This window comes from Phasianus colchicus, chromosome 3 (genome assembly GCF_987193195.1).
Source record: "Phasianus colchicus chromosome 3, bPhaCol1.hap1.1, whole genome shotgun sequence".
Taxonomy (NCBI): Eukaryota; Metazoa; Chordata; class Aves; order Galliformes; family Phasianidae; genus Phasianus; species Phasianus colchicus.
Genome location: NC_143438.1, coordinates 7,527,768 through 7,541,898, shown reverse-complemented (window position 1 = coordinate 7,541,898; position 14,131 = coordinate 7,527,768). Strand labels below are relative to the sequence as shown.

Below are 14,131 nucleotides of genomic sequence, written 5' to 3'. Positions count from 1 at the left end.
CACTTTATGTCTAATGGAAAAACAGTCCATCAAAAGGGAAATATTCCTCATATTCTGTGGAAGGCATGCGCTCATCTTTTCAGTAGGCACCTCTTGGAAGCCAGATATTCTCTCTTCTTCAGGATGTTACATTTCCCACCTTTGCATCCTGCATCTTACTTGCTTGTATGTTTTGTGAAAACTATCCAGATCTCTGCCTGTCACAGGCACTGTTTGGGAAAGTGGACTGAGTATGGCTGAAATGGCTGTGGGGACACAAGGAAAAGGCTTAAGGGAGAAACAGCCCTAACCAAAAGATCGAACATCTCATCAGAGTAAAATAATAGCTTCTTTCCTTGTTTTGACTGCTGCTTTTTATTTATTTGTTTTTTTTTTCTGGTTTCACTTGTACTACATGGTAAAGCAAACAGCATGAGACAGCATGGATTGCAAAATACCATCTGTAGGTTCTTTGTGAAAATGGAGGAAGTGGGAGAGAAGGGAATTTCATTTCATGCATCACATCTTGCTGCAACTAATTTGTAAAAATCAGTAAGATTTACAGCCCTTCTTCCAATGAATGTCAAAACCAGACATCCTGTCTTTCATCCAAAAACAGGATAGGTGAATTTGTGTTTCCAAAATTGAGCATACCGCAGGCACTGGAGTTTTTCTTCCTTTAACTGCTGTTTATCCGCAGAAATAGTGTGGAACATACTGTGTGAAGACTGAAATGCAACAGTCAGTAGTAGGGCATGGTCTTACCCAGTTCAGAGCATCATCTCTGAAAGAAGCTTGGATGGCTTGCCCATCACTGTCTCTCTTTTCTCCCCGCAAATGAAAGTACAAGCTGTTTTTGGCAAAATATTTGTTTGCTTTTGAGAGTAGAGGAAGCATGTGTAAGAGAATGAGAAAGAAGAGAACTCAATTCATGAAGTGGCTTACAAATAAGGTAGTATGGGTGTTTTTGCTGACACATTCTAAATTATAGGTTAAAGCCTTTGCCGTGGATATGTGAAGTCTCCACATCTGTCAGAGGACAGACTAAAATATTACCTTTAGTTGGAGTAAGTACTTGTGTGCCCTTCAGCCAGCAGATCAGCTGGTTATCCTTACTAGGTTCCTCATTATAAGTGTCATACAGAACTGGGCAGGAGAGATGGAAGATAAGTGAGCACAGCAAAGCTGTGTTATCCCACACCACACGGACTCATCATGCCAACTTTAAATATGGGAGATTTGAGTGCTAGTCTTTGTTGGAACAGGTTCAAAGCTTTGTCTCCCACTTTTCATATTAAAGTTCTACTTTTGGAATAACCTGAATTAGGCCTTCCTGCAAAGCCCTTTTGGAAATATTCCATGTTCTGCACATAAGAGTGAGGTAGGTTTTAAGACAGAAACGGTCAATGACTGCTTTGCTGGTATTCACCTAATCTCCCAGGTGTTCTCCTTGCCACTGCTATGCATGTAGGTTGGAGTAGCATCCATGGAAATGAAAATCCAAACATAGGATTGTCTGAAATCCTCACCTTCAAAAAAGAATGAGGCTCAGCTTGCCTTGAGCAGAGGAGCTTTCTCCTACGTGTTTGCTCTCAACTATTAGAACTATGTTGGGACAGTGTTCCATCTGCTTTGTGGCTTTGCTAGTATGATTGTTGAAAACTTACTCTCCATTTGCCAAAAATCACCCCAAATATGTGAATAGTTTTACAGACGATAGTTTTGTCTGTTTCTATTGTTTCTGAACTACTAATGGATTAATTTGAAGTTGATTTGTTTCAGTTAGGGGAAGATATTGCCTGTTAGAGGGTTTTTTTTTCTTCCTAGCTTTAAGGAAGCAGAACACAGATGTTTGACATACTAGAAGATAACTCAGTTTCAGTGGATTATGAAGGCTGTGGGATGTCCTTCTCCCAGGTGTTTATGCATGTGTATCTACTTTTATCTATCTACTGATAATGTTCTATCTATGTACTGTTCGTGTATCTACTGTTTTCCTTATCTGAACACATTTCTAGTTGTACAATTCCTACTTTGTGGATATCTGGATCTGAATTGATATCATTGTTTATCATGCCAGCTGGAGCTTCTGCTAGATACCCATCCACCAGCCCCTTTCAATGTGAGTTGCCAGCAATGTCCTGCAGAGGAGCAGTGCAGAAAGGGGTGTGCATAGAAGGAAATGCCTTCAACTGTTTCAGCAAAATTTGCCAAAGAACATATTTCAGAGGTCCTTGTGTAGCCTATTGTTACAAGTGGGACAATATTTTATCAGCTGAGAGTACAGAATAATTCTGTAATGGCTGTTGACATCTCACAGTCAGGTATTTCTATGAATTGCTGTTTTGAAGGCTGGTATCAGAGAGCTTCCAGGGCGAGAGGAGATGCAGGTAGCTCCTTACAGCATGACAGCCCTAGGGAGGTTCTGTGGGGTGGGAGCATTTGGCTTCACTGCAGGGACTTGAGCAGTGTAAACCAGTACGTAGTAGGCAACCCTAGCAGTGAACGTGATTTGTCTGGGTTTCTCTTGCAAGCCCAAATTGCTTTAGTAAAGGTTAGAAAGTGAGAGAAATAATTGACATTTATTATTCACTGCCACGTGCCACTGTATGTAACTCATGGTTTCCACCCACTGTTTTACCTTGACTATTGTTGTAATCTGAGACCTGACCAATAATGCTAATATTAATCAGTTTGTAGATGGTGGGGAGATGTAAGTCACAGAAAGAGACCTGGCATTAATTTAATGACAGTCCTTCTGCTATGAACATGAGAGATATGGCATGGCTTGCACATGTGAAAGACGTAATGTCCTACCATTACAAAAGACACGTGCTTTTCAGACAGCAGCAGTTACCTTCATTGTTTTTGTCTCCCTATAAAAGCAACAAAAAGTCCTGTATAGTCTATTGCCATTATTATGATGCATCCAGTGCAGCAGCTGTTGAAGAACTCAGTTCTACACCTGCATGAGGAAGAGAAGTAGCCTCAAACACCACAGACACAGATTCAGAAGGCTTCAGTTTCCCCATGCACATTCAGAACCAGGTCTTGCATACCTCAGCATGCCACCAGAACGAGAACAGGGCCGTATAAATAGTTTTATGTCTGTTTCTTTTGTTTCAGAAGTCCATTTGGACCCTCAGAGAACATGGTGTCCTGCAGCAGACTGCCAAACAGTGTGCTGCATTGGACCAAATGAGTCGGGAGCACCAGTGCCAGTGGAGTGCCCAGCCTGCCACATGATGTTCTGCTCCTCTTGTAAAGAGGCATGGCACCCACAGCGCCCGTGCCCAGAAAACCAAGCTCTGGTAACAACAGAGCAGGGGTAAGAGTAAAACCCACAATGGCTGTGCTAGTTCTTCTTGGCATAGGGTGTTTGTTCTGTGTCTAACTTCAGTTTCATGGAACTGTTTTCTTAATGGCATCACTGATACTGTCCATCTCTGCTGGCATTTCCTAAATAGAATTCCAGTCTAATTTCTATTTTAAATTGTGCATGTTGGTTTTATATAGCATTAAAGACCACGAGAATGGAGTTTCACTTTCATATGATGTCAAATCCTACATCTAATAGTGGATATACTTCAGTGTATTCTATTGAATATAATAAGCTTCACACATTAAGTGTGTTAAGCCAATAACATTAGATGCTCCAGAAAATAAGAATCCACATTAGAAGCTGAATATCAGCAGTAATTATATTTACATTTCACTTTAATGTTTCCTTACTCTTCTAGATCGCTTATCGGAACAGAGACAGAAGCACCAATTAAGCAGTGCCCAGTTTGTCGGATCTATATTGAGAGAAATGAAGGCTGTGCTCAGATGATGTGCAAGAACTGCAAGCACACGTTTTGCTGGTACTGCCTACAGAACTTGGATGTAAGTGCCACAGAGAAAAAAATATCTAGATGGAGGCTTACTGGGGGCTGAAGTTAGTCTGAAGCTCCACACAAAGTTCTCTGCCAACCTAGGAATTCTAGTTCTAGGAATAACTTGGCTTATTTCAGATGCTAATTTCATTCCTTTTTTTCATCCAGTGCTTTTATTTATTTCAACATTCTTTTTTTCATAAAGGATTATAGCCATATCCAGAGGTCCCATGGTAGCTCTTTGAGGGAAATGAGATGTACTGGTTACTTTCTGGAAGCTGATTACAGCATTACCTTTCTCCAATGTCTCCTTTCAGTGCAGTAGCTACAAATGGTTTGGTTGAGAGTATGAATTCTTCTACCTTCTCCAGCCACGTGGATCACAGACTGTCCAAAAAGGGCATGGTACTGGGAAAAATTTTCATGGGAAGATCTGTTAAGAGCTCATATAAATTAGGTCTCTTTACAAGTCCATCTCTAGTGCTGAGTTCATTGAAGATAAAGATCAGTTGATATGATGATAAAGCTGTTGGATTATGAATGTGGGTTATGAAATGCAAGTAGCTAGTTGTTTCTCAAATGATACCAGCTAGTCTCAGCTTTTGTGGACCTCAGTCTTTCTAACAGGATTAAGACTACAAGAAGTAATAAACTCTGGTACATGAGTTTCTCTTGCTTGCACAGTCACTGGTAACAAATGTGGGAGTGTGAAAATAACATTTCCAGCACTTGAAATAAAATATTGAAAGATGCACAGCTTTTCTTCTTCTTTCTTGTACTCCACAGCCAGCAAACAATGAGACTTCCTCATTCTTCAATCTTTGTTGCATGTTTAACTTAACATCATGCCCTATTTTTGGATGTGGGAGTGCACTTTTTCAGCATCTGTCTTCTGGCTTGCCTCAGAGTACATACAGTACACAGTGTTTGCTTAACACCATGCTGAGCTGGAAGACCATCAGATTCACAGTTTTGGTAGATATGTCCTCACTAAGTTTCAGCCTGTTCTGGAGGAAAAAGGAAAAAATAAATTGTAGCTATGTGGTTCAAATACAGTCTTTCTAAATGAGCAAAGTTACAGGAACACCAGGTTTAGATGTAGCTAACAGCTGCAGAGCTGAAGAATGAGGCTGAAGAATGAAAGAGGAGGCAGCATCATGTTACAATGCAGCTGGCAAAGGGGAGAGTAATGTGGAGCATTTGTCACATTCTGAATTAAAATGGACAATCCAGTATTGCTGGGAAAAGAAAAAAGAAACGGTCATTTCCTTTTTTTTTTTTTCTTTTTATAATTATTTTATTGTTAAATCTATTAAGAAATTGGAGGGATAGCAGAACAGAAGGTAGAAGTATCTCAGAAGGTAATACCTGAGATTGCAAACTTCCTGAAATATCTTCTTCAGAAGCCCCTTTAGCATCACCAAATAACAGACTAGGTAACTGTGCAGTAAGTGCAATGCATATTACTTAACATTTTTTAAAAGCACGTGAGGGAAGGAGCTATACAATAACTTGGGTCCTAAATATACTGCACTGTTTGGGACTGCAAGAAGTTTCTCTGGATGAATATTTGGAAGACAGATGAGTTTGCCTGTCAGCAGCTGGTGGTTTTATGGCAGTGTCGGGAAAGTTGTATTTCCAGTCCAGTTCCCACACTGTAACCTCCTCTTTCAGCTTCTTCTTCTTTTTTTTTTTTTTAGAATGACATCTTCTTAAGGCATTATGACAAAGGCCCTTGCAGAAACAAGCTCGGCCATTCGCGTGCTTCGGTGATGTGGAACAGGACGCAGGTGTGTTCCTAGTCAGCTAAGCAGAACAATCATGCATGTGTGAAGCAAAGAGATTTTACCCTTCAGCAGAGAACCAAGATTGTTTTTCATGCTTTCATTTTTTAGCTTATTCCGTGCTTATGCATGCACATGCATTTTGTTTTTCACGTTAGCTAAATATGTATTTTTCCCCATTATGTCTTGCAGGTTGTAGGGATCCTCGTTGGACTAGGTATCATAGCACTGGTGACCTCTCCCTTGCTGCTTGTGGCATCTCCATGCATCATCTGCTGCATTTGCAAATCTTGCAGAAGCAAAAAGAAAAAGCATAGCCTACCTACAACCTAAAAGTCTGTGTCTGTTTGAGCCTGTATCTGTACAGTATACATTTGTGAGAAAGCACAACAGTTGGATTTTGGTGCCATACCTATCAAATAATGCTTCCCTTTTTTCTTTTTTTCTTTTTTCTTTTTGGCCAATTTTTGGGATAAGTGCCTATTCTCTACAGGCTACTCTATTGATAACAAGTGACAAGGTGGGAGAAGTCTAGATAATTGTACAGTAGTATGGTATATGTTTTTGCTTTCTGACAGAAAAACATAACACCATTCAGTAGTTCATACCCTCAAGTACGAGCCACCTCTTGAGACTGCTAGAACTCTACCATCTTCTGTCAGCCACACATGAATCAATTCTGCAGTATTAATCTGCTTTTGCAGGCCCAGTTGTTACTGTCATGCTTTCTGTTAGTTCTTGGTGAAAGTCTCTGAAAGTTTTGAGTGCATTTTAAAAGGGGAAGAGAGGAGGCTTGATGTTTTTCTGTCTGCCAGCTCATCCCATTAGAGGTAACAAACTGTTAAAAAATGTATTTGACAGCTTTCTGTGAATTGGCAACCATGGCATTTCTATCAGCGTTGAAATCAGTGAGTTTTATATTACTGATTCCAATGACAATTAAAAGCCAACAAAACTATTTCTAAGGGAGAGCTGCCTTTTAAGAGACTGGACTAGCTTGAGAAAGCTGTGTTTTTTTCTGATCAGACATGCTGTATCTACTTTGAAATGTAAGGAGTTTGTATATTTCCTTGCCATTGGGCATACCTTTTGTCAGTAGCATGGGTATAAATTCACCATCAATCTAATAATTTAGGAAAGGTGGTGATACAGCTCCTATTCTGTTCAGTACTGGGATCTTGGTTGTGTGTGTATACAGTGACCTCATGTCCGTGGATGTACTGAGTGCATAATGCACAATTTGTTTTCTAGGAAGTCAGTATATATTTTTTGAACAGTTTACATGGGATAGCAGCAGGAACCCTGTAATGTTACTCACAACAGGATAAGGAAAACCCTCTCTTGGACCTTCTGAACCTGCTGATGTAAATACTTGAGAAATGCTGTGTAACCATCAGTCCACAGGTGGATATTTCTTCTGTCCTGCTCAAGGTTAACAAACTGTTACATATCATTTTTTAGTTATTCTGGATCTGTCATTTAATACAGCCTTCATTTTCATTTGGTGCCTCACCGTCAAACTGATTCAGACCCTACTATCAGTTACACCAATATAAATTCACTGAAACCTCCCTGAAGAGCTGAAGTTACTTCGGGCTCACTCAGGAGTACCTGAGATCAGACTCTGCTCCCCTGAGTTTATTTCCTTAATGGCTGGTGCTCCTCATAACCCTGGCCTGCAGTGGCTTTTGTTCTGGGCTCCCAGTGCATTTTATATCTGTGGGAACTGATACAAGTTTGCACTATGTGATCAGTTGTAATTCCAAACCCCTTGTGATAAGGGCTGCAATATTTAAATGAGATGCTTGGTCTGAGAATTGTCTCAGGCTCTTCCTCCTCTTGTCTACCCTCCTGCATGCACACGGTGCAAGGCACCAGAAGAATGTTGTGAAGAGCATCTCTTCTGTTGCATTTGGCTGAACCTCAGGAACTTCGCCTTCTTGGCAGTCATAAATGTGACCTTCCTTTGTTTAACGTCGCCCTCTGGTTCCTGTAACAGAAGTGGTAGATGTTCTTATTTTAAGAAAGTGCAGTCTGTTGAGCAGACTAGCATGGACAGAGGCCTTAAATGATACTGTCTGTTTTACTTCTACATTGATTTATTTTATAAATGCTGTCTGATTTTGTTACCAGTGGCGGTGCTTGCCAGTTGGAAAGGCTGTATTTATTCTTCATCCATAGCCTCTAAGGGAATCAGAAAAATAGTACATTTTAAATGTAAAGTGCAATGCAGGCAACTACAATTTATAATAAGTGGAGAATGTTTTCTGTATGTGGTTGTTTTTTGTTTTTTTTTTTTTTTAAGAATAGTAATGGTTGTGCTTGGGGGCAGTTATGGCATATTAAAGTATCCAGCCCTTGGCTTTGCACTATTTTTCTACCGATGTTTTTATGGCACTACTGTCATCTTCAGCTTATTTATGAACTTGCAGTTAAGAGTCTTACTATAAGAAAGCCTGAAGAACAAAGGTATAAGAGCTGTACAGTCTCACTGACCATAACCAGCATTGTGAAGTACTGAGAGTCTTTGCGTGTTGAACTTAGTTGTTTTTTTGTGTTTTGTGATCATATTTCTGCTAACCAGTTTCTTTCTTTGCCTGCTTCCTCTTTCCCTTGCAGATGCTCAATGAAATGAATGTTTCTCCTGACTTTTCATTAATACTGCCATGTTAATGAAGTTACCAAGTTCTTCCCTCTGTTAAAGGAATGCAACTGAAGGCAGTATCTTGCTCGGAATACACTATTAGACATTAGTAGGCTGTTTACAGTTTCCACCTCTTTTAGCTCTTTAAAAGGTCTCTAAAGATAATACAGCTGTGTCCATAGAGGGGCAATTTGTTTTAATGATTTATAGGGCAATATTTTATAAAAGCAGCACATACGTGTATAGCTATAAAGTCTAGGAAGGCAAGACTATTCTGTTTATTTTTATTAACTTCTCAATCTGAGTGCAGGGTAACATCTTTCAGAGACTCATACTAAATAGCAGAGATAAAATGTGCCTTTTCCATGTTCAATTTTTACTGCTTGTACCAGTTTAGATGTCTAGCGGGGTTACCAAAGGAAATTCAGTATCCAGGTTTTAGGGCAACCTAAGAGCCAGAGTGCAAATCTGGTCACCAAAGTAGCAGATTGATAGCAATGGCCAGAGTTTAGCAAATATCCACAAAAACTGGATAAAGAAACGCGAACTCCAGGTACACCTTCCTTTCACTGTGTAGATGGAACAAATTGACAAAGAACAAAGCTCTAGAAATACTTCAGAGCTTAAGCTAGAAATCTTAGGATTATTTTATTTAAAAGGCTTTGCACAGCGTACTGTATATCCTGACTTTTCATTGCATAGGAATTCCTGAATATGTGCTTTAAGTGGACTGTGAGCTACTCATATGGCTGAACTAACTCATCTGTGCAGAAGTTCAGGGAGCAGTAGGGCCCTATCTCTTGTTTTCCAGTAGACAAATATTTTGTACCAACTCATCACACATCTAAGGTTTCCAAAGAACTATATGAACAATAGACATTTTGCAGCGTTTCTTTCTTTCAAAAAACAAAAATTATAAGAGAAATAATTGAATAGTAGAATGGTTTTTGTTAGAGGGGACCTTGAAGATCTTCTAGTTCCAACACCTTGACCACGGACAGGGTTATCAGCCACCAACTCAGGATGCCAAGGACCCATCCAACCTGGTCTTGAATGCTTTGAGGGATGAGTTACCCACAGCTTCTCTGGGCAGCCTGTGCCAGAGCCTCACCACCCTCTGAGTAAAAAATTTCTTCCTAACATCTAACCTAAATCTCCCCTCTTTTAGTTAAGTGCCATTCCCCCCTGTTTTATCACTGTCAAGCCATCTAAAAAGTTGGTCCCCCTTCTGCTTGTAATTTCCCTCCAAGTACTGGAAAGCTGCAGTGATGTCTCCCTAGAGCCTTCTCTTCTCCAAGCTAAACAAGCCCAACTCTTTCAACCTTTCTTCACAGGAGAGGTTCTCCAGCCTCTCTGATCATCTTCATGGTCCTCCTCTGGGCCTGCTCCAACAGCTCTATATCTTTCTTGTGCTGGGAGCCTCAGGCTTGAACACAATACTCCAGATGGGGCCTCAAAAGGGCCAAGTAGAGGCAAAACAATCACCTCCCTCTCCCTTCTTCCACTGCTCTTCTGATGCAGCCCAGGATGCAGCTGGCCTTCTGAGCTGCAAGAGCACACTGCTGGCTCATGTCCACCTTTGTGATGTTTCCCCTTTTCCAATCACCAGGGACTTGCCAGATAGCCACAATTTTTTAAATATATATGAAGATTGACTTGGTAACCACACCAGCCAGTTCCTTCAGAACCCTGGGATGCATGTCATCAGGCCCCATTGATTTGTACACATTCTGCCTCATGAGATGGTCTCAGGCTTGCCCTGCTCTTACACTGGGATTGATTTTACTCCCTTAATCCCCACTGAGAATTTCCAGGACACAAGTGGTGTGAGGAGCCTGACTGGCTGTAAAGACTGAGGCAAAGAACCTCATTAAGTACCTCAGCCTCCTCCATGTCTGAGGAGGCCAAAAATAAAATAAAATAAAGAATCATCATTTTATAAAAAACTTATTGCAATAGCATGGCAAATAGTAACTAAAAAATTTGAGTAGAGGAGGAAAGGTTCTAGCTGCTTTTAGCTCTGCTGAGTCAACGTAAGTCCACTCTCTTGAGTTCTATCTATGAGATGTGATACGTTACTGCCAGCCTTCCCACTCTCTATCCTTACCATCTATCCTTCTTCCTTCTGGCTTGGGACATGTGTAGGTAACACACAGGGGAGAGAACTCAGAGCTGGGTGCATTGTAGGAGCTGGGATCTATGGCATATGACCTGGCCTGGCTCCATCACCTGAAGCAAATGCTTCTCATGCTATAGCATATCTCTGCAGTGTTTGTTATGTTATTGTAGACCTATGGGAGATGGTAAGGGTGGACATTCAAGAGTTGGTTATTTTTCAGTGGTGCATGAAGTTAGTTAACTCTAAGAAGAACATGAGGGCTTACAGTAACTGGTATTTATACAGTGTTTTTATGGGGCTAGGTACTGTTACCTGTCCAGTAACATAGCATAAAGTATAGGTCCAAAGAAAAGTTTAAAATATACATAATTTTTACTTGAATAAACTAAGAGAAACTGGATACTATCTTCATATTTGCTTGGAGATATGCAAGTGGACAGCAATCAACTCCATTTCCACAAACTAACAGCAAAATAAACTTTTAGCTGCTCTGTTTGTGGTACTGCAGCAGGCAGCTGTGTTGCAGTGCCTGCTGCTTTAAAGGTCTGAAATCTGTTTTGCACTGTGTTTTCCTTTTCACAGTCACTCTTTTCTTCCTCAGACCAGATTCCCTTTAAGATCCTATTTTTCATCCCCAGTCTCAGGCCAAAGATTTTTAGAGTGAAATTAGTAGATTTCCTTATGTGAAAATAAAAGCCTTCTGACAATTTTCTCACAGATTTTTTTAAGAAATATGATGCTGAGGTAATGACCAAAGGTAGAAAATTCCAGCTTGGGCTTGTTTAGAAAAACTACATTTAAACTCGAGAGGTGGTCTTGGCATACGTAACTAAGGACTGCTTTGTTAGAGTCCTACAACTTTTAAGCCTCACATTTCTAGGAAATATGCTGTGAAAAAAAAAAAATCACAGCCTATATACATGTTTCAATTATATACATCAAGAAAGATTCTTTTGTAGGCACTCAACAACCTTCCCCATTCCCCTGGAATCTTTCTAGAGTGAACTTGTACAGTAAGATAATTTGAAATATACAGTAGATCAGATTAACTGTTCTAGCCATACAGCAGTGGTAAGATATCTCTCTCACATGTAAGACCAGGCCCTAAATTTTGTGGATTGCAATAAAAACACAAAGATGTACCTTTCCTAGAATGAAAAGAATTGATTCTTCTGCATTCTGTCGAAAGGTGAACTTACTGCTAAGATTATGAAAAACCTTCCATCTCTTTTTTTCTTTGTCCTCTTGTTAGTTAAGTAATGTAGCAAGAACATAATGCTTTTGCAGAACAGGAATCCCAAAGGTCTGTTTTGTCACTACGTTCAGTTATGCAGATCCAAAGCATTTTTGAAAACTCATTATTTATATAATTCATACATAATTTATGTTTTGTAATTATAAAATACAGATTTTGAGGGCTGTGATACATTTTACTGTATGATACATTTATTTTAGTTGCATTCAGATTGGAAATCTTTCCTCTTCTTCCTGGGGAGAAAGTCATTGTGTTCCTGGCAAGGTAAATTCCTATGGTTTGCTGCAGTAAATGTTTTGTGCTATGTTTTACTTGTGCTTTGTTATGTCTTGTTATGACCTCTCAAGTTAGTTCTCTGTATCAAGCAAATACTGTGATTAGGGAAAGTATTTTCCTAGCAGTGCATTTTGGTGACTGCCACAATTTGGACTATACAAGATGATGATGGTTGACAAGATCCACCGGCTTTTTAGAGGACATGACCTCATTCTTTCCCTTTCTCTTACCCCTTCTGCCCAAGGAGGTTTCTTTTTTCCTAACTGAGAACTAGGGACTTCTCTCATTAGTCTGTGCCTTCTGGATGTCCAGGCTGGTGCAGCTACTTCTGGTGGCTACGTGCTGGGAGATCCCAGACAGGTTGAATGTGCGGTGCTGCAGCGTATGTGCAGTGAATTTCTTACGTTTCAGGAAGGCACCTGGTGGCTTCCAGCTGCTGGGACATGTGCAGCAGATGTGGTTGGTGGAAGAGGGACTTTGTCCAAGTGGCTTTATGAGTGCCACCAGCTGTAGGGCGACCAGCTGCAGGACACATGTGTGGTGCTGAGCCACTGCAGCACTGCAGCTGTGATGCTGGGCCATGTCACCATGCATGCGCATCTCCTGGAGTGTTGTCAGGGCCACCGTCATCTCTACCTTACACAGATTCCACAGCAAACCTCTGTTCCTTCAGTTTTCCAGTATCTGCTACTTGCCTGTTTCTATTTCAGAGAAACCTCAGATCAGATGAGTTATTTGGGGCTGGGCTGGTCTTGGCATTCATTTAGCCTAAGGTCTAGAAAGAAAAGCGAACTGCTATATCCCCTGCTGATACCAGCATCAGGGGCACCAAGTGTCCACTTGTGAGAACTCTTCATCTGCCACAGTGTTGCATATTTTTGAGGGGGAAAAAAAAAAAAGTGCTTTTTTTGTTTGTTTCTAAGGCGTACTTTGAGCTCTGAGCCCAGCACCAAGACGTGGTCCTGAGTGCAACCTGGACTGGCAGCAGTCACAGACCCTGCTGGGTGGCAGCATTGGGCTCAGCCCAGCCGTGGTCCCCCAGCTCTTGCTGGCAGGAGCAGGACACAGGGCTTCTATTGCTGTGCTGGGCAGATGGTGTGGAAGGGAATGATTAAATTGCAACGGGAGGAAGCAAGTCCCTCTGCAGAGGGTCAGCCCCTGCTGTTCAGAGGGACCTGTCTCCTGCACTGTGCTGCACGAGGGTGAAATCCTCTTCAGTGTTCAGAGGTCGTTTACCTGGTACTTGGTTGAACTTACGTTTTATTTATCTGGGTTTCTTCCTTTCTTCCAGGTAATACACTTTCTTCACCACTCTTATCCTGGTGAAGGGCAAAAGGGTTTGATCTTTGTAAGATTTGTTAAAATATTTTTGTGTTTATAAGAAAACTGACGTCTAAAGAAATAAGCGCTTTTGTAAGATTTTGTTGTATGAGTCAGCATTTAAACATTTTACAGATGCAATTTTTTGCACTCTCTCTGCGTACATTCATAAAAGTATATATTTATTTTCTGTCTTTGAGGTTTACTTTGGTTTTTTTTTCTTCTAATGTTACAAAATGCAATATGTGCGACATTAAATAATAGTGAAAACATCACATTTTGTTGTAATTCTCTATTAAACTGTCTTTGAAAAGATGAACATTTGGTTAAAAAAAACTATGGCGATAATTCAGATGTATTTGAGGTGCTTACTGGAAATGTACAGGATAAAAGGGGCTGGAATAGTTGGAAGTAAAATCTTGATTCTTATCTACTTTCTGAAAAATGAATGAAATCAAACTGCATGCAATACCTCCCCTGGGTTCCTTAACAACCTTTGAGATTTGTGCTCATCCATTTACAGAGAGTGGGACGAGCTCTGGCATAGCTCCCACATGCTGTTGCAGTTTTCCCTCTGCAGATGGGGCATGGGACCCCTGTAAACCCGGCCCTGTGTACACCAGTGGGGACCACATATGGAAGGCTGCAGGAGGCCAAGTCTGCTGCTTTCAAGCCCTTTCTCATCCTTGTCCTCCCTCATTCTGGCCTGTCCTTGTGGCAAATCTAGGTTTTGTGGTTTGTGTTGCCAAAGGATATAATGAAGCATTACACAGCCATGTAATTCCAGATAAACATGCTCCTTGGTTTTCTCACACACACATATCCTGCTGTGTTTGTAAGGGACAATCACAGCTATGTTCTTGAGCATCAAATACTCAA

General features: G+C 40.7%; 1 protein-coding gene across 2 annotated transcripts in view; it reads left to right on the top strand.

Moving 5' to 3' along the window:
- RNF144B (ring finger protein 144B) overlaps positions 1 to 13,666 on the top strand; it is a 90,440-nt gene extending 76,774 nt beyond the window's left edge. For both annotated transcript variants that reach the window (XM_090136873.1, XM_031610231.2), the window contains exons 5-8: positions 3,106 to 3,307; positions 3,720 to 3,864; positions 5,555 to 5,644; positions 5,831 to 13,666. In XM_090136873.1, coding sequence (XP_089992999.1) covers positions 3,106 to 3,307; positions 3,720 to 3,864; positions 5,555 to 5,644; positions 5,831 to 5,971 — 578 coding nt within the window. In that variant the 3' untranslated portion in view covers positions 5,972 to 13,666. The remainder of the gene's footprint in view (positions 1 to 3,105; positions 3,308 to 3,719; positions 3,865 to 5,554; positions 5,645 to 5,830) is intronic.
- Positions 13,667 to 14,131: the final 465 nt, after the last annotated feature.